Here is a 25,567-nt window from a genome sequence, read left to right as displayed (position 1 = left end):
CGACGCTTCCTGTTAATTGCAGTGTGGAGAGCAAATGATCAAGTTACTCCAGTCACTCTTTTTTCAAACTTCAGCAGCAACACAATCATCACAGGGGCTTTAATGGGGAAAAATAAAATGTGATAGGCTAAGATAACAGCCACTATACAGATAAGATTACCCAAACTGCTAACACATAAAATGTGCCTCTAGGCTGTTGGTTGAGCGTGAGGGTGGGTTTCCCTGCGCCACAGACGGACATCCTGCGCTGAGCGAGGACAGAAATACTTACAGAAGTCGTCCTCCGACAGCAGCTCGTCCCCCATGACTGCTGCTCTTTAGAGCCGCTTCTACCGGCCCGGCTCCTCTTCCATCACTCGAGCTCGTTATCCTTCTCCAGCACAAGTTTATCCTGCGTGCTAACCTCAGTACATTTGTCAAGCTACACACGTGTCAAAACCAAAGAACCACCATATCCGGTCTATACCTTCAAAATAAAGCGAGCACGTCTTCAAAGTAGAAACGACGCTTCTCGGTCTTTTTCTGGCAGACAGCGAAACGTGACATTCCCGTCACCAACTGCTGTGATGTATGGACTCAACTCACCATAAACCACATATTTAATAAACAGATAGATCTATCTACAATAGATTTTTGGCCTGATAGATTTCACTTGGGACCAGCTCCCAATTTGGATTCGGGAGACAGACACTATCTCTACTCTTGAGAACAGGGTTAAAACGTATATACATATATATATATATATACATATATACATACATATAGTTAGGGCTGGATCAGGTGACCTTGAATCCTCCCTTAGTTAAGCTGCAGTAGGTGTAGGGATTCTGTGTTCCTTCTTCACTCACCTCTCTGTACTCAGTTATTAGTCATTATTAATCTCTGGCTCTTTACCACAGAGTGTCTTTATCCTCTCTCCCCCTCCTCACCCATTCAGTAATGCAGATGGCTGCCCCTCCCTGAACATTGTTCTGCTACAAGTTTCTTCCTTTTAGAAGGTTTTTCCTTCCCACTGACTCCAAGTGCACGCTCAGAGGAGCGTCGTCTGATTGTTGGGTCTCTCAGTATTATTGTTCTGGTTTTACAGTGTAAACTTAGAGCTACATAAATAAAACTGAACTGAAATGAATATTGCAATTTTTAAAGCGTGTCCGAGTCATAATGGGGCTGTTTCCTCTCTGTTTCTTCCTGTGTTTCTCATGTCTCCTGCTTTACTTTGGATTTTATAAAACCATCTCCATCTCTCTTCTTCCTCGCATGGTTTTGGCACAAAAAGGCAGCTGGTAACTGCCGAGTCATATTGATTCTGTAACGTGTTTGTTGAATCTCTATCTGAATATCTGGTCTGCTGTCTGAATGGCTATCCCACAAAATGGCCAATAATGAATTTGAATCTGAACAAATTAATGAAGCTAATGATCTTGTGTGTCTTTAATCCACTAAAAACAGCTAAAAGGTACTGCAACCATTTCTCATCACTGGTCCTCGGCCCAAGTAGAAGATCTCTCCTTGAGGAACAATTTAACCCAGCGCTGTTATTTTAATTTCTATTGTGAAACTGTTATTAATATAAAATGACAAACTTCACACTACAGTCACAACAGTCCAAGTAGCCCGCTAATCACATAAAAACTGTAAATTTGAATGTGGTGTAATTTTATTGAAACACTTATTGTTTCATTAAATTTTTTAATGATCAAATACACTTTAATTTTGCATTGGTTGACCATCACACCACATTAGCCAGTGTTTATTTCTAAAAAGGGTTTTTAAAAATTGCTGTTGTGATGTTAACACATTTTAACAAAGGTGGAAAAAAAAAAATCGAAGAAATTTCAACCCTCACCTCAGCAGGATGATTATATCAGGCTACAGTATAACAGAAAGGAAGCTACAGTACAGCATATGTAACACTGTTGATAAATGCTTCAAATGGTTTGTAAGACTGAAGACATAACAACAAAAGTAAATCATTTATCTTTATTTAAGCAATAGCAAACTTTATCAAAGAGTACAAAACTTCAGTCGATCTACTGTTATGAAAATATGCTTACATATTCTGGAGGACACAAAAAATTACATTTCTACCACTAGAAAGACACGGTAGATTCTTCATTAATAATCAGTTCAACATTCAGACAGGGGAGAATGATGCACAAACCCCCCATACAAAAGACAAGTATTAGAGAATAGTAATAGGCATTAGTGAGAGCTGCTCTAAGTGCGTTTCTGTGCAATATACAGTACATTAATGAAATTATATTACTAATGATAAAAAAACCCTGTAAAGTAAAAATATTCCTTTATTTGCTTTATCAATGTTAAGAGTCTGAACAGATCCTTACCTACACCGTACATCTTCACCTTCACCAGTGAAAAACACCATAAAGGCGGTGATTAAAGTATAATTTCTCTAATAGCAACTTGTCAGCAAAAACTTCCCAATGAAAAGGAGAGAAAAAAGCTTCTGAGGTTCACAAATGATTAGAAATGCTTTTAGGCATTAACAGAAGTGCTTATTTGTAGCTGTATATATTTAACCTATATTTATATATTATATATTTAACCTCTTAGGACCTGGCGTCCACATATGTGGTCATCACATTTTGGGTTGTCTAGACCAAAATACTAAATTTTGCTCTACAAGGGCCTGATATCCACTTGCGAGGACGTTATCCTCCCACTGTTCTATCGAAATTTAAAACGAATGTCCTCATATGTGGCTCTCAGTTTCCTCAGAAACAAAAGTCAGGTAAAAAAAAAAAAAGAAATCAGGTAATTCTTTGTTTTTACATTCATCAGGTCCCAACTAACCCAAATAGCAAAGAGAAATTAAAAATGCTGCCATGAAAGAGTTTGGGTCTTAGGAGGCTAAAGTATTGATTCATCGATACTTTGTTAGTCCTCACAGCTCAGGTGAACAGAACCTTCAAAGACCTGCTGTGTATCAACACTTCTCCTGTATTTGAAACATTGATCCGTCTAGAAGAGCTCACAACATAAGAGATGACTAAAGCCAGATGCTATGCTTCCAGTTTTTTTTACATAAATCCCTTTGGATAGCAAGAAAATTACCTTAAGAAACATTAAAGGTGTTAAGGCACACAGACAAATCTGTGCGTAGCAAGAGTTCACACACAAATCCATGATTTATCAATATTTTCGTACCTGAATTTGTTTGCACTGTAGAAACAAATGAAGAAGTACCATGTGTACAAACAAACACAAATGGCTGCCGAAGGACATTTAACCTCTATAAAATGAATACTACTACTACAACTAAAGCTACTGTTAATAGTATTAAGAATTGTTATCATTATTATTATTGTTATTATTATTGTTGTTGTTGCTTTCATGTAATATTAACAGTTTTACAAAACACAACATGCTCAGTTACAATTAAATAAAAAAAAGTAAATTGTATGCAAAGAAAACAAAATACTAAATTGAAACATTTTTAATTCCAACATATTCCAGTATTTCTTTGATCTTCTTTTTTTGTCTTTTATCAGTTTATCTTCCCTAAAATTATCTTATTGTTCATTAAAAAAAAAGACTTCTATCACTTGCAGTCTAATTTTTTTGTTTGTTCATAGAGTGAGTTTTGTCATGTGGAGCCGACAGACTTTCCAGCTGCTTTTTCTTATACTCTGTCGGGTCTTTTTACATCAGTTTCAAACTTTTTTTACTTGAGTCACAGTGAGTGTGTCTCTCCCTTAGCGGTGCAGGCTGCTGTCTCACGACATTACTGCATTTTCCACTTCACCTCCAGGTAAACTAATTTATTTATACAGGGAAATGGAGGAGTGGCTGTATGTTTTATGCATATTGCACACGGCAAGCATGAGCGTGTTGATTTAGAGTCTGATTTACTACCAAAAGTAAATCATTTATCAAACACGTGCATTTGAAATTAGCCAGTGCATTTGTTGCTTAGGGTAAGACTGTTCCCACGCACATATTAGTAAATGAGGGCCATTATTTTGTATCTACAAAAGAAAACACAGTAGTAAAAAAATATACAGTAACACATTACTTTCCGCTGCAGAAAAACATCCATTAGAAATAATTCCACAAAAAGTTCCAAGTGCAGCAAAACCATCGACAATAACACAGTTTTGTCCATCAGACTATTCCAGCCATTCATTCAAACCCTCTTTAATACTGTTGCACACCACAGCGCATTTAAAAAGCATAACGCTCAAAAACTCTCTGATCTTTACCTTAAAAGCACTTTGAGGTGACTGTTGTTGTGATTTTCTATATACAGTACTGTGCAAACGTGTTAGGCAGGTGCGAAAAACTGTTATAAAGAATGCTTTCAGAAATATAAATGATTGTTTATTGAACCCAAATGTATTCTGCAGCAGGACAACAACCCCAAACACACAGCCACAGTCATTAAGAACTATCTTCTGCGTAAAGAACAAGAAGTACTGGAAGTGATGCTCTGGCCCCCACAGAGCCCTGATCCCAACATCATCGAGTGTGTCTGGGATTACATGAAGAGACAGAAGGATGTGAGGAAGCCTGCATCCACAGATCTGTGGTTAGTCCCCCAAGATGTTTGGAACAACCTACCAGCCGAGTTCCTTCAAAAACTCTCTGCAAGTGTACCTAGAAGAATTGATGCTGTTTTGAAGGCAAAGGGTGGTCACACCAAATACTGACTAGATTTAGATTTCTCTTTTGTTCATTCACTTCATTTTGTTGATTGATGAAAATAAATGATAAACACTTCCATTTTTGAAAATATTCTTTGTTTATAGCATTTTTTCCTCACCTGCCTAAAACTTGTGCACAGTACTGTAAGTAAAATTGAACTGAATTGAATCCAATACAGTGTCCAGGTCAGGCCTGCACACCAGTGATCATACAGAGTGAATAAGCTCATCATAAGCGACCATCTCTGATGATACAGAATACCACTGGCCCTTCACTTTTAGGCTAATTGTATTTAGAGGGGCCTTTTTACATTTTCCATGATATGACTGCACTATCACTGTCTAGGTAAAGGGTTTATCAGTTGGTCAATTTCAGTCAGTGTGTGACGTTCACCAACTCTTCCTTTTGCTTCCGTTTGTTGCAAATTTCAGTTTCTTGACCTCCCTGAGGACGTGGTCTGCCTTCTTCAGCTTCTCCATGGCCTCAGCCAGCAAATCCCCCGGTACATCCTCCTCTTCACTTCCATGGTCCTGGGACACTTTGCTCAAGAGCTTGCTCGTCTTTTCCATCTCTAGAGCCACTTCAGTCTCAAGTTTAATGACATCATCACTAGAACCCCCAGCACTTACAGCTCCACCTCTGCTAGACTCTTTCATCTGATTACAGACATCAGATTCAGACAGCAAATTTCCAATTGAGGCTGACCTGCCCTTGGCTGAGGGCTTGAGAGGAAGGATGGGTTTTCTGTTCTTAGAGCTAACCTGAGGCACTGTTGTGACCTGTGCTGGTCTTAAAATAACACTTATCTGAATGCTGTCCTCACTAGCATCCACCACATCCAAAGCAGAATGGCTTCCCCTGAGTGCAGCTGTAGCAGCTACCAATGTGTCTTGACTTCCAGAGCCTTCACTCTCATCATCTGAGTGCTGACCACTGTCTACAGATTTCTCATCTTGCTTTTTTTTCTCCCCGGACATGTGATAAAGCAGTGGACTCAGGGTAAGGGTCTCAGTGGTTGAGTCATTCAAAGAGGGGACTTCACTCTCGGCCAGTGCGTCTTTTGAATCGACAGAATTGACTGAGGCAGTATTGTCGGGTCCCTCTTTAGGATTACTCTTAGCCGAGGTGCTCTCTATCCGCTGTATGTCAGGCTCGGCACATTCATCAGGCTTTTTGTTGAATTTTGGATGGGAACTTGGACTCTTTCTCAGTGACTCTGTGGGTATTTGTTCCCCACAGTCAGATACCATCTTTGTGTTGCTGCTAACTGTTTCTTCTGTGCAATGACTCTCGTGTTTATCATCTTTCACATCAGGTGATGTTTCTTTAGCAATCAGCTGCACTGCCTCATCTGTTTCCACGGCTGTTTCTATAGTCTCCTTCCTACTGTCATCTTCCTTCTCATTATCCTCATTACTAATCCCTTCAACCTGCTGGTCTGTCTCAGAGCCAGAATGGGAGGGCTTCTTCTCCTTGGATGGAGGCATAGGAGGGTGAGAGTGTGGCTTGGACTGTAAAGCATCAACATTACTCACAGAGCTGGGTTTATTGGGAGGCATTGGTGGTGGAGCTGCCTTTTTACTGGCATCAGAACTCGTTTCAGAAATCTTCTCATGTTTTGCCTCTTCTGTAGTTTCTTCAACAGGTGAAGCACAGGGTTTTGCTTCTTTCGATGGGGGCATTGGTACCTTCAAATATTATAGCAATTATAGCAAGGCCATGATATCCAAACACAAAGACATGCACAAATGTTACAACATTTAGAAAAATTTGACATACCTTTTTCTCTGAACCATCATTCTTTTGAGGTTCATCTTCAAGTGCTGTGCTGGGTTTAGCCTCCTTGATAGGCGGCATTGGAGGTTTGATGACCTTTTTTGGGGGACTGACGTCTGGATCTGGCTGAGCTTCCTCCTCAGTAATTGACACCAACTGTTTCTCTTTGGAGGTCTCACTGCCATCAACATTGGCATAATGTGCTCCATTAGGCATTACGGCATCTTCAAGATCAAGATCCAAGCGCAGGATTCCATCAGATGACACATCAGCTACCTAGAAGAAAAATATACGATTAAATGACACAGAGCACACGGACAGGAAAGAACTGAGTAGAGTTCACCTAAGGGTGAAGCTCAGGATTTAAGGAACCTACGGGAACAAGATCAAGGCCAAACTAGAATAGAGCAGTGCCAAGGATTTGTGGAGTAGTGCAAATTAAATCAGTGGGTTCAAGGTGAGAGACAAGCAGTGGGCCCCTAAATAAGCTAAAAGTTTCTTTATGAGAATCTGTTTACAACCCTCTGCTGCCTCCTCCATCACACACCCTTGCCTTCACAGACCATACCCTCATTGGGTTTGCTATTCTCCTTTCACCCCATGTGAACTCTGTGAATTAGACTCCACCCCCTTATCTGATAAGGGGGTGGAGTCCCTGCTTGATCGTGATAGCTGACACAGCAGTATTCTAGGGACCTGTACTGCTAGCCAACACGTTTAGAACCTGAGTGTCAAACAGGAGAATATACCAGTGTTTCAGATAACATTCACCTCATGGAGGAAGCTGTGCTGCAGAATGTTGCACAATCTTTGAGGCTATGCAGCCTTCTGCCTGAGGGAAGCAGGTGAACAGTTCATGGGCTGGGTGGAAGGGATCCCTTGTGTTGTTCAATTTGAGAACTATTTGCCATATCGTACGATATCATCCACATACATAAACTAAGATTTACAAATGCGTACAGTGATTTGTGTCTAACTTTAATCATTTGGGGGGCAGATTTCAGCACTCTTTGTTGCGCCTTCTTGTCAGAATGGTCTCCACTACACAATAATAAAAAGAAGTCAGCACAGCTGCACCAAAACCGTGCTGCTTCAACCTCATTATTAAAACAAAACAAACAAACAAACAAAAACAGCTGTTGATGGCCTCATGAGATATGCAGACCAACACTGTGAGTTGATGATGCAATCATCTTCATGATGCAGAGACCTTACTTTCATTTAGAATAGAATAGAAAAAAGTAGAAAAGCCCACAAACAAACAGCAACTGAACGCTGCAGTAAAGGCCTGCAGAGCATTAAAAAGGAGGAAACCAGCATCTGGTGATGTCCATGAGTTTAAGACTTCAGGCTGTCATTGCCAGCAAAGGGTTTTCAGCCAAGTATGAGAAATGAACATTTTATTTTCAGTTAGCTAATTTTTCCAATTACCTTTGAGCCCCTGAAATGAATATGTTGTCTTAAAAATGCTTTAGTTCTTCACATTTTGATGCAATCTTTTTGTTTAACCTGCTGAATTAAAGCTGGAAGTCTGAACTTCAATTGTATCTCTTTCACTTAAAATTCATTGTGGTAAAAAATGTCTTAGCCTTTTTAATTATTATTGTAATGAGGGCATAAATCAGAGGCAAGCTTTAGGAAAAGCAGTACACAAATTACTTTTTGACTCAGTCTTGTAGACATCCAGAGTTTCAGGAAACAAATTCATCAATACGTCATCAATGCCAGTCGAGTAATAAAATTGTAGGCCAACAAACTGATCTTAAAACTAAGGATATTTCCTTTATTTTCACTTTTTTAGTTCACAGATCGAGATTCAACCCAGAACCAGGAAATGGAGAGGATTATGGGTTATGGGCCTGGATCCGTTCATAGTGGCTTATTTTGTTCTGGGATGATCTGTTAAAAAACGTCATCCTTCCAAAACTGTCCTGAAATATGTCAAATCTAGATGATCAGTTTACAAACAGCTCTATAAAAGCCAAAGCATTTGTGACATATTTGCCTTTTTCTGAGAAAACCTTACATTCAAAAAACTTTTTTTTAGTTAAATGTGAAACTATCAGTGAAGGCTGACATCAGATCAAATCATAAATACTCACACTGGGAACATTAAAGTTTTTCTGGCAGAAACAATTGAATTCTTTATTATTGGAATTATAGAAAAAATGAAATGTTCATAAATAAGTGCAGAAAAACCTTTTATTGAATAAATCTGAGCAGAGGGTGGATCCACCTCTTGTCTGTTGCTCTCACAGGTCCATCAGTAAACTGTCTAATCTGTTCCTTCACACCTTTTCTCTTATATACATTATGTACATTTTGAATAAATACATTTAAAATGAATGTAAAATTAGGATTCAGCTTCATCTAATGAAAGTTCAAGCTGGCTGAATGATGATCGTGGATATAATAAAAGGATACATATTATGTCAGACTCATTCTGTCTGTGATGATGACAAAGTTGCCCAAGCTGATTAAAATGACTCTTTTTATATCGTGGTAAGCACTGAAACTTGTTCATATTCCTTAGATCACATGAATAAACCTTAAAACTCTTTGTTTACATGTTGCCATGGTGAATGATAATCACACTTAACTCATGCTTAACATCCTCGGAGCTAATTGAACTTGCTCTGATTGGCTGTTTTGGAACAGGAAACTCTGTGTTTTGCCAATGTCAGAGTTAATTAACTCAGAACATGCTTACAGAAACAGGAGCCTGCTTTTCTACCCCACCATGTAAGCCTCAGTAATTTCCATCCACTATCTGCGCTTCCTGTGATATGCAATGCAACTTGCCAGTTCTTCAGTGAAATTCGGTAGAGTCATTTCCTTTCTTGCTTAAGTACTGTGCCTTGTTGGAGATTGTTGGAGTCGCTCCTTTTTAGGTACTAAATTATTATCAGAGGATGATACGTTGCTCTTACTCTCAGACATGGCTGGGCTTGTGTTATTGTTGCACAAGCAATGACATTGTGACAATATAGGTAAAATTGATATTGTGAAAAATTTATAACAATATTATCACAGGCATTATTATATGGCACAGCTGCAGTCAAAGCCCCCTACTACCATAAATGGTCAATATGATATCAAATCTAAATAATATAAATCTATCTAAAACCACAGTGACTCACTATTCTAACTCACTGTGGTTGGCAGCTTATTTTTAATGTACTGGGCCCAAACAAATAGCATTTCTATTAGAATATAGCATCCAGTGGCATACAGCATGGACATTTTTGATTTTAAATAACAGGTAAATCCTGGCGTTACTAATCACATTCATTCTGGCTCTGCACCTTAACACAACACAACCTTAGTAATGTAGTTACGTTGATTAATTACGATGTGGGTTTCATGTCAGTTAATACAAATGAATCAAAGACCCAGGTAACCACGGACGCAAAGTTTGTATTAAGAGCAAATTAAAACAAAAGACACGTTACAACAATACTACAAGCACTATTTCAATTTGACACGCACCTCTTTCATGTGTATCCTGGTCGGTGGACGCCGGTTGCGGTTCCCTTTGGGTCTTGTTCGAGTAACGTGCTCTAAGTTGCTGCTTTGATCAATCTTCACCTGTGAAAATAAGAAATAATTTGAGTTTTAAAACTACATGCTTATTAAAACCGAGACAAAGACAAGATTTAAGATAAATTTATGGCTCTATCACATGTTTACCTCATCAAAAATTTTATTCTTTGCTCGATTAATGCCATCACTGAGGGCTTTAATCCAAGCCTCTTTGTCCTCCACTGTCTGAGCCTGGAATTTAACATCATGGACCTGTGAATGAATGAAGCAGACAATAGTCAACTCAAACTAAGGTAGATAATCGAACAGAAGATCTGCGACACAATAACAGGGGTATTGACAGTTTTTTCTTCTATTTTTAAAAACTGTGCTCATTATTGTGTTTTTTAAGAATAAGAAATAATCTATTTAGGCCACAGGCCCTTACGTATGAATTCTGGTTGTGCTTACTGACAATGAACCAATTTTATGTGGTACATGGCACTCCAACATCTGTCAAAAAATGTTTTAATACGACGTTGCTAAGCTACGAAGCCGCATCGCTTGATGGATTGTTGGAGCATTACGTCAGGAGCCTCACGGAGTCATCTGGGTCCAAAACTCTGTCAGCTTCTGTCTAAAAACTGAATTCTTTCATCTTTAATAAAATCATCAGCGTTGCTGCTTTACCAGGTGTAACAATTGAGTTTAACATCCAGGCATCCATGAAAACAGAATTTATTAAATTTAACGGAGTTAGAAGTTAGCAGGAAGTTAGCTCGCTAGCTTCCACCTAAACATGATGTAGCATGTTCTGACTGAGAGATTTCTGAATGATTCAAACGTACAGCTCTGCTATCACTTCCAACATAAATGAAGACAGAAAACTAAACAGCAGTGACGTTTGTAGGGTTACTGAAGTTGGACTAGCTGGTATATAATGATGTGCTATGTGATCGCTAGCTACACAGCTATGTTAGCATAACATAAACACAGTGAAGCTGGAGGATGAACGCTAACTTTTTCCACTCTATGAAAGTTAACATGAGGGTTCCTGATGGTTAGAGACAAATGCAATCGCATAGCAGGATGCTGTAAACGGACCAAACTTCCGTCAGCAGAACAACTGAGATAATCCATCCACAATACGAGGTTAGTCATTAATATACTGCAACAACATGGGAATAGAGCAGCTGTGAGAGAATTCAACATTAATGAATCAATGGTGCGAAAGTGGAGGAAGCAAGAAGAATGACTGAGTAAAGTTTGACTCATTGACTTTTCTGTTTCGCTTAATGCGCCTTATAATCCGGTGCGCCTTATCGTCCGAAAAATACGGTAGGTCTTCCCCGAGCAGAGTTAATAAACATGTGTAGATCAGGAAAAGAACTCTAACTTCTCTAACTCCCAAAGATTTTATTAGAAAATAGGAAATTTCCTGTAGGGAGTATGACTGTTGATGCTCGTCCCGTGACACTATGTCTGAGAACTGTGAAACACCAAAAACTACCTGCAGCCTCAACTGTCATTCCTCTCATCTGCCGGCTACCTTGATTTTCAGCCACTTATCACATTTGCCAGAGTCTAAGCAGTCCCTGATATCATTTTCCTGTCATATTCCTTCATCATTTATCAAATCAGCCTTTGGAGAACTGGATGCAGCTTCCACCATATCATTCTGAGCCATTTGTGACAGCAGCGGTAACTGTGACCCGCTGTTCATTCGCATCACTGGCTGCAGGCTATTGCTCACCAGCATCGCTGCAACCAGCACCACTAATCTGAGCCTGCTGCTTACCTGCACCACGATCTACAACGTGTTCTTTGTGCAGGCAGGACAAATGTTTGTGACAGGGACAGAAAGAGGTAGAGAGACAGACTCTTCTCTCACCTTATTTGTGGACTTTGCCGATCGTATGAGTATAAGTCTTTGCTTCTTCGTGAAGGGGCTCTTTAATTCATGACATTTGTCATAGTTTTCCAGGTCAAGCCTCTCCAAGCAGTTCTGTAGGTCCTGCAACACAAATGACTGATATTTGAAAATTTGTGTGTATAATTTAAGGATAAAGCCAACATCATTTTAGCTTATTATCTTATCAACAAGCAAGAGAGAAATTAGACCATCTACTTGATTATCTGATGTTAAATAAAAGTTAACAGCTGCAAGACTACAAGAATTAAATGGCAATATTGATATAAGTTCATATTCTCACACCCGATGTATTGAAACTTTATATACCTCATTTTCATACACCACAATCTCGGTCTTCTCCACCTGGATGTAGCGGTCTTTATAGCTTGCCAGCAGTCTGCCATAGCCCTTCTTCAACCAGCCAGCCTTACTCAGGAACTTAGGCTCTTTCTGGAGGGCTGGGTCCTCTTTTGCACCCTGTATTGATACAGAGGAAGGAAGTCACACTCACTACACACCAGCATACTTGCAGGATGCAGATAATTATATTCACTTTCATTTTATCACTGCTCTAAATGACGGTCGTACAATATACCTGTACAGGAAAAGAAGAGGTGTTGATTCTCTTCTGCACATTTTCACCAACGTGGAATCCAAAATTATGAACAACTAAAGTGATTTATTAGCATGAGCACATATTAAAGGTTATATCAAGTAGTGTTACTGTCATTTGTCACCCACAGCCCACAGAAACTGTCAAGATACTGAAGCCTGGATGTGTCAATGTGATAAAAGTGCTGTTTTTCCTGGAGTTTTGTAGAGTCCTTATTTTCCTCTGCGTCATCGATTCTGTCACTAGTTAGTAAACATAAACTAATATGTCTATCAGCTGCAACCAACCAATCACATGGCGTCACGTTCAATGACAGAAGATGGCTCTAAACATGTGTTTAAAACTTTATGTACTTATTTCTTAAATCCAACTTTTACATCTATGTCGGTTTTTGAGAGCAGGGCTCTCCTCATATATCAGCGCCTATGTGGTGATATCATCTGAGTGGCAACAACTACCATCCAGGAGAATACTGCGGCAGCTTTCTGGATGGGCTCCTACAAGTGACGTCACAAAGGACACTCCAGTCGTTATTTAAGGCACAAGAGTCGTCAAACAACAGCGTGCAGTGCACCGAATTTGGATTATTCCAGGCAACTGAGTCATACCACTGAGGTTATCACCCTCACCAAGGAGGTTTTGTTTTTGGTAGCATTTGCATGTCATTCTGAATGTTAACAGGATCGCTTTGACCTCTCCTGATAATGTTATATAGAGCTATACAGAAAATGTGTTTATTACTGCCATTGTTTGTATGGACATTTGGGAAATGACACTGGAAAATGGGAATCTAAATATCACATTATAGTTTGCATCCAATATCATATTTGACCTCTGACCTCACTTTTACATTTCACATCTGCCTTTCTCTCAAGTTGATGTATAACAGATTGTGAGAGCAGCTGAGAAGATCATTGGAGCCTCTCTTCTCTCCATCACAGACACCTGGAGCACCTGCTGCATCCACAAAGCCACCAGCATCGTGGAGGACCCCACGCAAACCTCACACACACTCTTCACTCTGCTGCAAGAGGTACTGGAGCATTCAGGCCCTCACTGCCAGACTGCGAAACAGTTTCTTTCCCAAGCCGTCAGACTCCTGAACACTCAGTGACTGGACTGACACACACACACACACACACACACACACACACACACACCTTTATACACAAAGTGACTTTTTGCACAATCCTCAGTCTTTTGCACATTTCTATTGCACTGTTGTGCCTGCACTGTCTTGTGTCTGTATCATTCTGTTCTGTTGGCTGTTGCACTGTCTTTGTTTTGCTTTTTTGCAACTTTTGCACATTGCACTTTACGTGTTGTTTGTCTGTTATATGTCATTTGTAGCACCAAGCTCTTGGAGGAATGTTGTCTCGTTTCACTGTGTACTGGACAGTTCTTAAAAACAAACCTTTGGTTTCAAGTGAGACTGCTTGCAGACGTGCAGACTTTTAACATCTGCTGTCAGGTGTCTTCCTATACAGACTGCTGAGACAATACTAGCGCTAAAAACGGTGTAATCTCCAGTGTGAGGAAGAAACTATGGGTCATTATGTGATATTTAAGTCAAAGTCAGACTCAACTTAGACATAGATTCGTTGAGTTGTAGATAAGTAGATGGCTGATTTGACCACAGACTGTGGTGAAATTAGCAACTACTGCAAACTCAAAAATAAAACCTGCTGGTGTACGTAAGGTGAAATACCTCAACGCTGCTGTCACTTTGCTGTTAACTTCCTCTATGCATGGTTTGTTCTGGCTTTAGAAACCTGTGTGCTGTTGCTCATGCTTTGGGTATTACACAGCAACACGGTACAGAATTCAGTGGATCAGCTGTGGTCTGGCACACCGTGCAGCTTTCTAAGTCGGAAATGATATCCAACCTATCCATTCCTATTCAATCCCATGCTGAAAATGCCAATATTTTTGAATGAGGAGCCTTGTGATAAATCTGATCCTAGTTTTTAAGCCAATTTTTAAGGTGCTTCTGAATGTAGAGTGCAGGTAGATGGCATTCAATGTTTAAACTTTGAGCAATAATGTTTAAATACTGCTGAGCAACATTTTATTCATGGAAATGTTTGGTCAGTTTAAACCGTGCTCCTCTTCCAACTGCAAATAACCTTATTTCTTATTATGGGTTGGGCTAAGTGGGAGCACTCTTAAGGTTTTGCACTTTTACTGTAACTCAGAGTATCTCTTATCTTAGTGAAGAGCACCGCAGCAGCAAATGAAGGGTAAAAGGGCAAAAATGAAAAGCTAGCTTTCAAAATAAAGTGATAGCACAACTAGAATAGTCAGTGGTGCTCCTGGATGGAATTACTGTGTAGGGCTGATCAAACCCTTGGAACACAGAAAGGTTTCCATTACTCAAGCTTGAGCCGACTGCTGCAGCTCTGCACTATGATATCAGATGGTAAGTTACAAAGTTCCAATTTTGGACTTAAACAGGAAGTCAGACGCGAAACAATGTTTTACCTAAAACTGCCCACACATGCTTGTGATCTATTACCTCTCCTATCTGTGGTGTTGTGGTTGCTGCAAAAATGGATCAACACCCACCTACCATCGCTCTGTTAAAAAACCATGCAGGGATAAATTATAGTACAGTTACAAAGTGACAAGATACTAAGCAAAGGTATCTCATGCAAGTTGGGTCTTAGAAGAGGATTAGAAAACAGAGTAGGTGCTTTTGTGGAAGTGGTACTTTAAGTTTAGAGTGTATCTGGCATTCATTCCCAGTTTAAGTCTCAGCGCAACTCACACTTTAACCCCCGATAGGCTGGAAGAAGACAGCAGGGTTAATTGGTTTTTTTGGGTTTTTTTTTTTTTGTTTTTTTTTTGGGGGGGGTCAGAACATATTGTTAGCAAGTCAATTAGCCAGTCAGTACGAGTACCTACCACATGTCTGCCTAATCCACTACAAATACCTGAAGTTTAAAAAGGTGCAGCTTCACTGTTTAAGCCTTAGTAGGTTCCACACACAACTGTAGAGTGAATAACACTATCAGTGTTATCAAAAATCAGTGTAGCACTATTACTCAATAAGTCAACTTATTGTATAAAATTGCAGTCCATTCTAGATTTAAACCTAATTTACAGGCCTACATATATATATATATATATATGCATATATAACACCACACACCACAGTGGTGTCCTAAAGTTTTGATAGCAACTGACCTCGCAAAAATTTCCACTTTGTGGTCCTTACTCTTTAGTAAGTGTTTGCAAAGCAGCGTCTCTCTTTATTTCTAGTGAAAACTGAGTCAACTTTCTATGGTAAAGAGCCACAAAACTCTGCAGAACAGCTCATATTCTGTAGGTCAAAGAAGTAAAAGATGATGGGGACAACACCTTTTTTAGAACACTCTTGCAGCCGTGACAGTCACACATAGCACATTAACGCCCACAGTCTTGTGTTTATAATAAAGTGTCATGTATGCTATATTAGTCCACACAGTTCTTCATTATGAATTCCCAAATGTAAATAGTAAAAAAAAAAAAAAATGTACTGCTTCTCAATAGCATTACAAATGTATTTTTCATATTGAATACAGGGGATGAAAACTACTGAAATGCACTCTGGACTCACTGTTCTCCAAACAAAGATTAGCGCAACCAAAAACACCAGTTCAACACCGCCTGTTATAGCATTTATCTGCCAGTACACTGGCTGTGTTTATGACTGTTAATGACTTACATATCATTGAGACTCATAGTTATGAATCGAGCCTCTTTTTTGTATGCATCAGTGTCGGCTAGCTGCCACTCGTAGTATTAAATATTCCTTGCATTTTATTACAATTAAACTTACACAATATGAGATCCTTGATGTCCTGGTATGTTTTGTGCTGGTGTTTTAAAAGAAGTTTATGCCCTTCTTGATATGGAAACAGCATATTGTCCATTGCTTACTATGAAAGGTGGACCCAAAGTATGATGGTGTGCAGACATTCATCCATTGTAGGGAAGAAAGTTTGACTGTGATGATGAGAGAGAGCTGTTTTCTGCCCGACAACAATGTGAGTTTCTTTTCTTTTCTCTGAAGAGGTCAGAGAGGAATGGAGAGTGTAGATGACTCAGAGCCAAGGCGATTGGTCATCACAGAAGGGCTATGACGCTTTCTGGGTGCAAGTTTAAGAAAATAGGTGTGCAAATTAAAAATACAGAAACACAGTCACATGGCGGGACTCTCCAGGCATAAACATGCCCATGTACTCGTTTCAGTTCTGCTTTACATGCAGATCACAGAGTGACCCGCTAATGAGCTAGAGACAACCTTTAGTGAAGCTAGCCCACACAGTGAAAATGTAGGACTCAAATATCTTCTTACTGATCTCTGACACATTCTTAAATCTTCCAGCAGTTCTATTTCAGGCAGTTTCTATGGCGTCTTCCTCAGTGAACCCCAGCCAAGCTGGATGTGACGATCGCCACAGAGTCACACTGATGTTTTAAAATGCATTAACTGATTTCACCGTCAGCACTGCAAATTCCAGACTGAACAGATTGGAAAAGAGAGGCTGCTGCTTTAATCGTGGCACTGTAGACTGAAGGTAGAGAGCAGCTAACAAACAGCATACTTTTGATGAATCCCACTCAAAGGGCGTGGCACCACATGCATTAAGTGTGCACAACAAGTTCCTTACATACAGTAGTTGACATAGTATGTGTCTTTCTGACTTCCCTATTCTGGTAAACTGGCTTCCTCAAAATGCCCAAATGCAACTGAGGCATGCAGGTCATATATAGAATACTGTGACTTGGGTGACTGTGATGTTTTTGAATGAAAAGCGTCAAGTTTTCAGCAGATGACCAGACTATCTGATCCTGAGACTGCGGCCGCAGGTTGTCATAAATCATAACGTACTAAGATAAGAGAGGCCCTCATTAAGCCAGTCTCAAAACTCAGAGAACAACTGCCAAACGTACACTTCAGCTACTTTGTTCCGTTTGATTCTATTCTGCCTTTTTATCCTGTTTATGTAGCCGTGCGAGGCTCGGCATGTCCTGCTGCTGTCCTGCCAGAACCAACCAGGCAGCCAGTGATGAACCGCTAATCGCGTTTACCCGAGTTTCTCTCTGAAAGGCTCCACATTTTCTGTATGCGCTCTTTTATTAACGCGGTCAGTTTGTGGGTGGAATTAGCCGCCCTGCCCTGGCTGTGGTCCTTCCACCCTGCCTCTGTGCTGGAAGGACCAGATTCCGTGGATCGGTGACGTGGAGACAGGTGAACAGGTGTTTCCAGCCCCAGAACGTTTTCACTGCAGTTGACTGAAGCAGGCAAGCCCGTCTGCTGGAAACGTCACCTAACAACTTGTTGCTTCGCATGACTCTTCCATGAAAAAGTGCTCCAGCTTCACACTGCCAGCACTCTTTGGGCCTCAGAAGCTGATCGCGCCTTTGCAAAGTACATTATTCTAACGTCACGGGGTGCTTTGATTCAACGCTTCTGTCAAAAGTGGTGAAACTGTCACAAAACAAAAGCACAACAAGGGCAGGCAGCACACGCAGTAAGACTCAAGGGACTACTCACATCTTCCATGATAAAGACTGGGCTCCGTTATGTGGCTGCTGACTAGCCCAGAATCACTCGACGTCGCCCTTTCTCACCAAAAACGCTTGAGTTGTCGCCTGCGGGCCGGCAGCTGACACATTTCCAGCGCACACGTTAATGAGCAAAAATAAGGAAATAGTCAGTTTATGACGAGGAGGGTCGGCCCGTTTTCCTTTTTTTCTGACAGAAAAAGTTCGAAGAAAAAAAAAAGTAGTTTCCGGTTGAAGTCCCTTTACACTCTTGAACTGAAAAATCTGCAAGGAGGAGCAACGCGAGCAGCCTGCGTGTGTGCGCGTGCAGCAGCCACGCATCCTCGCAGCACGCTGGCGTTAAAGTGGACATCTGCGTCTGCGGCCCCGCGTCTGCGTCTGCGTCTGCAGCGGACCAACAAGACCCGCAGCTGCAGCTCCAGCATCCTTTGACAAGCAGACTCACAGCTCGGCCATCACTCCGTGGATGAAACCGCAGGAAACTTTTCCACTGTTTGGCAGACAGCGGGAGGGGGAGGGGTTTGTTGTTTGTTTGTTTACTTTCTTTTCAAAGTCGTTGTACATAATAACTAACATCACAGTGCTGTGACCTAGCATATAGTCACTACTTCATTCACTCAGCACTTCCTGGTAGGTGTGGCTGTTCCTGTTGGTTTGTGAGGTTATGTTTGAAATCTGTAGCACACATCTTTCTAATCCACAATCGAAGTGGTCGCACAAATTCTGAAATAGAATGAAAATAGACGGCGTATCACCCCAACAAAATATAAAGAAAGCAAAGGATTTAGTCATTTATTTAGTTATATTTATTTTAAAAGACATTTTAAGAGTTTTCAGGGAGCAATACCTCAAATGAGGCCAGTGTGGTAAAAAAAAGTTTTGATGCCAGCTACATCCTTGGAAAAGGTGTGTAATTCCAAAGACAGAGAAAAAAAAGTCAGTCAATTGTAGTTAATTGGCAACAGGTCAGTAAAAAGGACTGGTATAAAAATGCATATGAGTCACTCTGATAGAAATGTGTTAGCCCTGCAACAGACTGTTGAGACCTGCACAGCGTGTACACTTCCTCTTGCCCCATGGTAGCTGGGAAAGGCTGATAAGGATAAGTGAAAGAGAGTGGATATATTTTTATTTCTTCTAGAGTGTGGGGCGAGAGAAGAAGATTGACAACGAGCTCTACAAGGCGACCCTAACCATGTTTAAAGAGTCTAACAATCCCACAGGTAGAAGAAGAGGAAGCTCCAGAAACAGCATAATGTGACTTTGATTACACTGTTTTCAGTGCAATCAGAGAAGACTGAGCTAAAGACTGCCACAACAAGGACAACACTGCTGATGATGGTCATGGCCAGAGGAACTCACACCCGAGGTTGAAGGTACACACTTGCAGCACACATACCCGAAGCATACAGCCTTTGTTCGCATTAGTTATGTCCTATCTTGAAAATTCAGGTGCCACACACTCAGTCGTTAAGGGAATTTCCAACTCTTCCAAAGGTTAGTGGCAACTGTTTGTCAGGGTGTCAGGACACATGATGAGAGAAAGTTTCACTGTACCACTTACGATGGTGCAATGATGAATTGGGGAAAACTTTTAAAAAACAAAAACTTGAATAGAAGTGAAGTGAACTGCAAGTTGCTGGAGCAAGTACTGGGCTACCAGTCTGATCAAGCACCACTACAGCCATGGATCCAGATGGGGGACACAGCAGAGAACAAGCTTGGAGGTTGACCTTCATATGTATGGATTCATATTTTTGTAAACAGTCATCACTTCCATTGAAAGAGTGGAAAGCTGCGGCTCTTCCTCCTTGGACCCTGTTATTCCATTTGCTACAGTCAGATTTTCACTGCACAGCGTATGCTGTGTTGTTTAGCTTGTGTTTGGGAGTTTTGTCCTTGGAATGAACCAGTTTGTGTCTGAGTGTGTGGCTGGGATGTCGTTCTTGGATAAGTTTCTCTGATAAACCTGCTATGTAAGGCATGACAGTGTTGTTCCGTTCGTCAGTCTGATGCTCCCTAGTTGGTGTCTGACCTTTACTGTGCATCTTCGCTGATTTGATGAAGGCCCAGTTGGGATAACATGTCTGTGTTCCTTTTCTTTCCCTTCTCCCTTAGAGGGAACATTTTCTGCCAGGTGTTGAAGAGTCCTGCCACCCTACGTTTGTGCTCCAGAGTAGGTACTGGTCTGTGTGTGTGGGCTTCCAGTAAACTTCAGTGTTGAGGTTTTCATTCTCCTTGATATGGACAGAGACACAGCATTTTTTTAGATGGATTATCATGGAATGTAATTATTTTTGTGGTTAAAAAACTACTGTCTTGATGAGTGACCAGACAGTTGATAACGTAAAGGTGATGAAGAATATTTTACCTTTCATAAGAGAGGCAGAGATTAATAATAACTAATGCGTAAGTGCAGAATGGTGCATAAACACATAGTGAGTAAAAAGGTGAGAGCAGAAGAAGCACTCAGTTCCTGATCCAGCACTAACTAAACCAACTATGCTGGTTCCACAGAAGAGGGGCCTGAAAGCTGAATGCTTTGCCTCCCATTCTGCTTTTACAAACCCTTCAAGTAGGCCCCCAGTCTGAGAGTAAAGCGCTCTATTGGGGTGATACAGTACTATAACGTTGTTGAGATAAGATGGGGCCTGATTACCAAAGATATTTTACTTAAGGAGCAGGATATTGAATTCAATTCTGTATTCAACAGGGAGCCAGTGAAGGGAAGCCAAGATAGGAGAAATATGCCTGGGGAGGGAAACAGATTAACTACAGATGTAATACTGGGACAGCCTTCGAATTTGAAGTTCCCAACACCCCCTCAATTAAAGATAGGAAATCTGATTTAAAAAGTTACATTTTTATTTTTTATCAACAACAACAAATACAGTTAAGGGGAAATAATCCTGTGTAATGCTGTAAACAGCAGGTCTGTTCAATAGTTTAGTTCCAAAGGGTCACTTCCCTGTTCATTTGTTCCCCTTTTGGCAACAAGGGAACAGCCAACGAGTAGTCCCTCTTCCTCTGCACAGCAGCTCCTCCCAGTACTGCTTCCTGATCCACTCTGTGGTACTAGACAGAAACAAAGACTGGTACTTTGGTTTTAAGCAAACTGCATCACAGACATCCCAGCTGATACCAACTATGGATATCACTCTCAAAAACAGATTTAAATGGTGCTTTATTGGCATGACAGTTTATAAAAACTATAGTTACAATCTGTGAATGCTCAAACTACTAACTTGGTTTATTATAATTGCCACTGAAAGATGGTGAAAGCTGTAATCTAAGGTAAGGCTACATCTTTGCAGTGTTGTGATTGCAGACCTTTCCCAGCTCTCTGTGAACAGCGCTAATCGGTGGTCATGAGAAACTTTCTTGACGCATGCTCGTCATCCAAGTTAATCCCTGTAAATCCCAGAAAGCTGATTGGGAGAATGGGATAGAAGTCACTTCTTCAGCGCTTCTTTGTAACTGTTGATTTGGTTCACAGTCCACACCACACGGTGGCGGTAATTCACTGCGTGGTTTCTTGCCAAACAGCAATAAACGCGAAGAAGAAGGAGCAGGAGCAGGCATGTCTGCAAACCGTGTCCCCGCACAGACGTCTGAAAATGCAAACGGAGGTTAGTAATGAAGTCATTCTGAAAGATACCTATGGTTTCGGTTTGGTTCCATTTTTTAATGATATCTGTACGCACGTAGGTGCCGTATTTCCTCTGCTGTTTCTCAAAGTGGTCGCCATATTGCTGGGGGGGGGGGCAGCCAGCGCTCTGTATACAAAAGAAACCGTCACAAGTTCCAAAATCAAGCGATTTCTAAGCGTTTCGTGTGGTTTGCTTTGCTCTGTTGTCTTGTCCATGTTTGACTGACACATGCGGACCGATCATTTACTGTCTGGCTGTGCTGCGCACCATTAATGCGCAGAAAACAAAGACTTCAATAATGTGATCGCAGACACAGACTGGCAGCTTTGCCCTGGTTGTTCAACTGAAAGTGTGAATGGCTGATTGAGGCAGGCTGTTAAGCGTTTCACAAGAACCAGGCTGGTTCCAGTTTCCATTGACTTTGTGCTGCTGCTGTTTGGGTTGCTGTGATAACACAGCTGTTGTTACACGTGACTGAACTGTAAAGACGCCTCTGTGACAGCTCAGCGGTCTAAGGTGATGCTGACCCCTCTCTATATCATGACTTAGTGTTAGCTATGATGTTATTAAACACTGAGAGCATTCAGAGTCGTAAGAGGGTTACATTGACTTGATGCGATGCTAGATTGTCTTCACAGCTTCAGTGAGTCTTGTCTTTAAAGGGCTTGAAGTCCGTCTCCTCTGAACCTTGCAAGGCTGGGAGTCAGTACAAGAAAGAGACAAATGGTCTTTCCCATGTTCTGGTCTGTTGTCAGTACCGGGAACGGTCCAGTCAGCTGGGGGAGGGAAGCCCAGGCTGGACTATTAAAATGCAGCACTCAGTGTAACTACATATTGGGTCGAAGCAGCAAACAACAACTTGAATGGCGTGGAAGGCTGCAGTGTAGTAAACAATGGGCTTTCCAGGAAATACAATTAGAAATTAGGAAGTAGATTTCAAATTGAGCTTTACTTTCCCTGCAGTGTCCAGCTGCTTTCACACCCTCTGACCCAAATCCTTTCTCTCTGCGGGTTTAAGAGCTGCAGTAACAAACTGAATTGTTAGAATCTGCTAAAGACACTGACTGACTTGTTGGGTTTTTTTAATTGGACTCTTGCGAAAAGGTCTAAATAAGAAGTCAGTTTTGTAGTTACATGTGTGAAAATACTAACTTAACATTGTTCAGAAGTTAATGAAATTTGGAGAGTTCAGTGTCAGTCTGGTGTCCTGGTCAGTGATGGAGGCAGGCAGCGTCGTCCCTGCAGCAGTTTTAGAGAAGGATTACTTAATCAAACATGTTTGTAAGGCTGAAAAAACATTGAGCTTCTCGCCTGTGAAACTTAGACCTGCTTCTTTCATTCAAACATCAAGTAGTGTAAAAGTCTGGCATTTTATACTTTATAGGAATGCCTCACAAGCCATAGTCACGAGCAAGATGGCAAAACCACGTCTGTGTTCACTAACATTAGCCCGGCTAGCTAAGCAGCTCCAGACAAGTTACTAAATTCTTGATGTGATTTACATGATGTTGCGTTCCATGAATAGTTGTGTTTGTGTCAGCTTTTAAAGTCATCTTTGTCCATTTCAGGAAACAAGAGGATACCGTGTCCGTTGCACGCCTGTAAGAGAGTGTACAGCGACACAAGTGCTCTGGAGAGCCACATCAAAGATCATGATATCCCGGCTCAGTGTCTACCTGGTGAGGTCCTGCACTCCAACTGTGGGCATAAACAAATAAGGTTGTGGCTGGAAAAAAACCAGCATTGATTATGGAAGTGCATAATAAAAGCAAACGTGGTTTATTTCTATCAGTCTCCAGTCCTGAACAGTGCTTTCCATCAAAACATGTTTTTGTGTTCATGATATGAAACTTGGTATAATTTCTTTAGACAGTTTGACTGCAGCCCGTTGTTTGCTGTAACACATGTGGCAGTGATGGCTGTACTGTGGACGCGCTGTTGTCTGCTGTACTGCACTGGGACTCTTAAAGTAACTGGTCGTCATTAATGGTTAACAGTCTGAGTTTTGCTGTTATTCACGGCTGTGGTTTTGTTCAGTGAGACTTTTCGCACCGTCTCCGTGTTTTGTTTCTATTTGTTGTGTTGCTTTAGAATAAAGTGTAACCGAATCCTGAAAACACTCAAATAATGTTCAAGTGTTTGACGATGTTTTCCTGTTCAGAAGTACACCACTGTCGTCCAAAGTTATTCCTCTAATAAAAGCTGGTGCTAATAAATGATAGATACTCAAATGTTATTTGAACCATAGTGATAAAAAAGAGTGTAGGAAATAAGCAGAAACTAACAACTGTGATGTTAGAAGAGAAGTAAGCTAGGAACCCATCAGATAACCTGCTGACTTATGGTTCTGCAAATGTGTCGGGCAGAGGGGAGGGCTTTTCACCCAGTACCCTAATAGTTATATTCTAAATGTCAGATTATAGCTGAACACACAAAGCTGAATCCCAAAAATCTTGCCTTACAGTTTTTGCATGTTCCTGTGGAGATGTTTAATAAGATGATGACAAACACTATTTTTGATCTCCTTAGGTAAAGTGCTGCTGTGCTCTACTGTCGGCTGCGGTGGTTCTTTCTCCAACATGCAGAAACTGATGGAGCACATGAGGCATCATCACAAACCCAACATTTTCTTCCAGTGAGTTGGCCTGTGTTCTCCGGATGTGCTGTCAGTGAGCGGTAGACATGTTTACAATCGTCTGGCTTCTCTTTCTGCAGGTGTGAAAGCTGTCGCACTAAGTTGCGCTCATACCGTGGCCTGCTGACTCACCTGCACACCTGTTCTAAAGTCACACGGAGTAAAACCAAGCCTGTTGAACAGACACCCCCTCAGCTTGCTGCTGTTACCAACCCAAAACCCACAGACCAGCACCTCCCACGGCTGGAGTCGGTGTCCGCACCCCAGCAACTGCCGCCTCAAATCCCAAACCCAGATGGAGCCATCCGTCCTGCTGATCCTCAGGCACACTCCTCACCCCCACCTCTGCTCAGTTCCCCTATCTTGCCTCTCCAAGAAACCTCCCCTCTTCAAAACATTAATGAAGCTCGTACTTTGCCTAAGGAAAAAGCCCCTAACATGCCCTCATGTCTAAAGATGGATGGTCCAAAAGCAAGCGCTGACCCTCCTGAGTTCCAGGTTCAGCACCAGCCACAGACCAGGTCACCTGAGCCCATCCATCCTGCTCCAGGATCAGCACCTCATTCTCCTCCTGGGTCATCGGCTATCTGGAAGAAGAGTCCAGGTGAGTTCGGGTTCACTGCAGACTAGCAGCATGGGAACAGTTACACTCAGCCCAGCGCAAGTGCAGCAGTAGTTAAATAAAGTAGTTTCCTGGTTGATTATTGTTTTTGAAAGGATGATTAAAAATGGTCGCAGATGGAACCCGTCACCTTTTGCAAAGCCTTAAATGTATCCTGTGACGTTAGCATGCTTTTGACTGCTTTTTAATCAGTGAGCAAATCAAAACACTCACAGTTATTTGTTTTGTGCATTAGGTTTGGCCTGCAGCAGACGCATCCTTTGGGAGCACACCAGGGGACGCTATACATGTGTACAGTGTGGCCATGTGGTAACCAACCGCAAGGAAATGACCCTGCACATCAGCAGTAAACACAGCACCATCAAAGCTGTAGAAGATACAGGGAGCTCTGCTACTAATACTTAGTGTGGCAACTCTAGTTGTCTGTATGTGTCGAGGTTTTAGCCAAATTCTGAGTGCTGGCTGTGCACAGCAGGGTTGACTCAGAGCGAAAAACCCGCAGGAGTTATGTGCATGTATCTGCTTGGGTAATGATGCTAAGAAAATTGTATATTATTGTTTCTGTAGAGCATCTAACATCTTCACCTCTTGAATAAAAGGTCCAGATGTTTTTGTGAAA

General features: G+C 41.2%; 3 protein-coding genes across 8 annotated transcripts in view; 1 reads left to right on the top strand and 2 right to left on the bottom strand.

The window, feature by feature from the left end:
* The window catches only part of ankdd1a (ankyrin repeat and death domain containing 1A), a 37,872-nt gene extending 37,428 nt beyond the window's left edge, over positions 1 to 444 (bottom strand). For 3 of the 5 annotated variants that reach the window (XM_084923402.1, XM_084923408.1, XM_084923414.1), the window contains exon 1: positions 272 to 444. Coding sequence is in view for 2 of the 5 variants with exons in the window: in XM_084923408.1 (XP_084779534.1) it covers positions 272 to 305 (34 nt within the window). In the remaining 3 variants the exon portion in view is untranslated. The remainder of the gene's footprint in view (positions 1 to 271) is intronic. The other 2 variants (XM_084923395.1, XM_084923420.1) reach the window with 2 other exon arrangements.
* Positions 445 to 1,966: 1,522 nt separating this feature from the next.
* plekho2 (pleckstrin homology domain containing, family O member 2) lies at positions 1,967 to 18,364 on the bottom strand. The gene is made up of 7 exons (XM_084923363.1): positions 18,031 to 18,364; positions 12,203 to 12,352; positions 11,855 to 11,977; positions 10,132 to 10,236; positions 9,931 to 10,029; positions 6,445 to 6,717; positions 1,967 to 6,353 (listed from the first exon to the last, which is right to left on the bottom strand). Exons 1-7 carry the CDS (start codon positions 18,037 to 18,039, stop codon positions 5,055 to 5,057), a joined length of 2,058 nt encoding a protein of 685 aa, XP_084779489.1. The 5' UTR covers positions 18,040 to 18,364; the 3' UTR covers positions 1,967 to 5,054.
* Positions 18,365 to 18,960: 596 nt separating this feature from the next.
* On the top strand, positions 18,961 to 25,567 carry znf414 (zinc finger protein 414). Of its 2 annotated transcripts, XM_084923374.1 has the most exons (7): positions 18,961 to 19,417; positions 20,160 to 20,217; positions 21,538 to 21,670; positions 23,260 to 23,370; positions 24,221 to 24,326; positions 24,407 to 24,930; positions 25,184 to 25,567. In XM_084923374.1, exons 3-7 carry the CDS (start codon positions 21,622 to 21,624, stop codon positions 25,351 to 25,353), a joined length of 960 nt encoding a protein of 319 aa, XP_084779500.1. In that variant the 5' UTR covers positions 18,961 to 19,417; positions 20,160 to 20,217; positions 21,538 to 21,621; the 3' UTR covers positions 25,354 to 25,567. The 2 variants fall into 2 exon arrangements, with proteins under 2 accessions (XP_084779500.1, XP_084779509.1); XM_084923383.1 differs by lacking the exons at positions 18,961 to 19,417; positions 20,160 to 20,217 and having other exon boundaries at positions 21,525 to 21,670.

The sequence above is a fragment of the Perissodus microlepis genome, chromosome 1, assembly GCF_051167445.1.
Source record: "Perissodus microlepis isolate ML-2025 ecotype Zambia chromosome 1, ASM5116744v1, whole genome shotgun sequence".
NCBI classification, from domain to species: domain Eukaryota; kingdom Metazoa; phylum Chordata; class Actinopteri; order Cichliformes; family Cichlidae; genus Perissodus; species Perissodus microlepis.
The sequence above is the reverse complement of the archived record's forward strand: the minus strand, read 5'-3'. Positions and strand labels throughout refer to the sequence as shown.

Bases quoted from the DNA above. Each gene is read 5' to 3' on its own strand.
- plekho2 (XM_084923363.1), bottom strand. The intron at 11,978-12,202 runs GTATATAAAGTT...TTTGTGTTGCAG, and splicing joins TTGTGGTGTATGAAAATGAG to GACCTACAGAACTGCTTGGA. The intron at 10,237-11,854 runs GTGAGAGAAGAG...ATTCATTCACAG, and splicing joins CGGCAAAGTCCACAAATAAG to GTCCATGATGTTAAATTCCA.
- znf414 (XM_084923374.1), top strand. From the start codon at position 21,622: ATGTCTGCAAACCGTGTCCCCGCACAGACGTCTGAAAATGCAAACGGA. The intron at 24,327-24,406 runs GTGAGTTGGCCT...CTCTTTCTGCAG, and splicing joins AAACCCAACATTTTCTTCCA to GTGTGAAAGCTGTCGCACTA. The intron at 24,931-25,183 runs GTGAGTTCGGGT...TTTGTGCATTAG, and splicing joins TATCTGGAAGAAGAGTCCAG to GTTTGGCCTGCAGCAGACGC.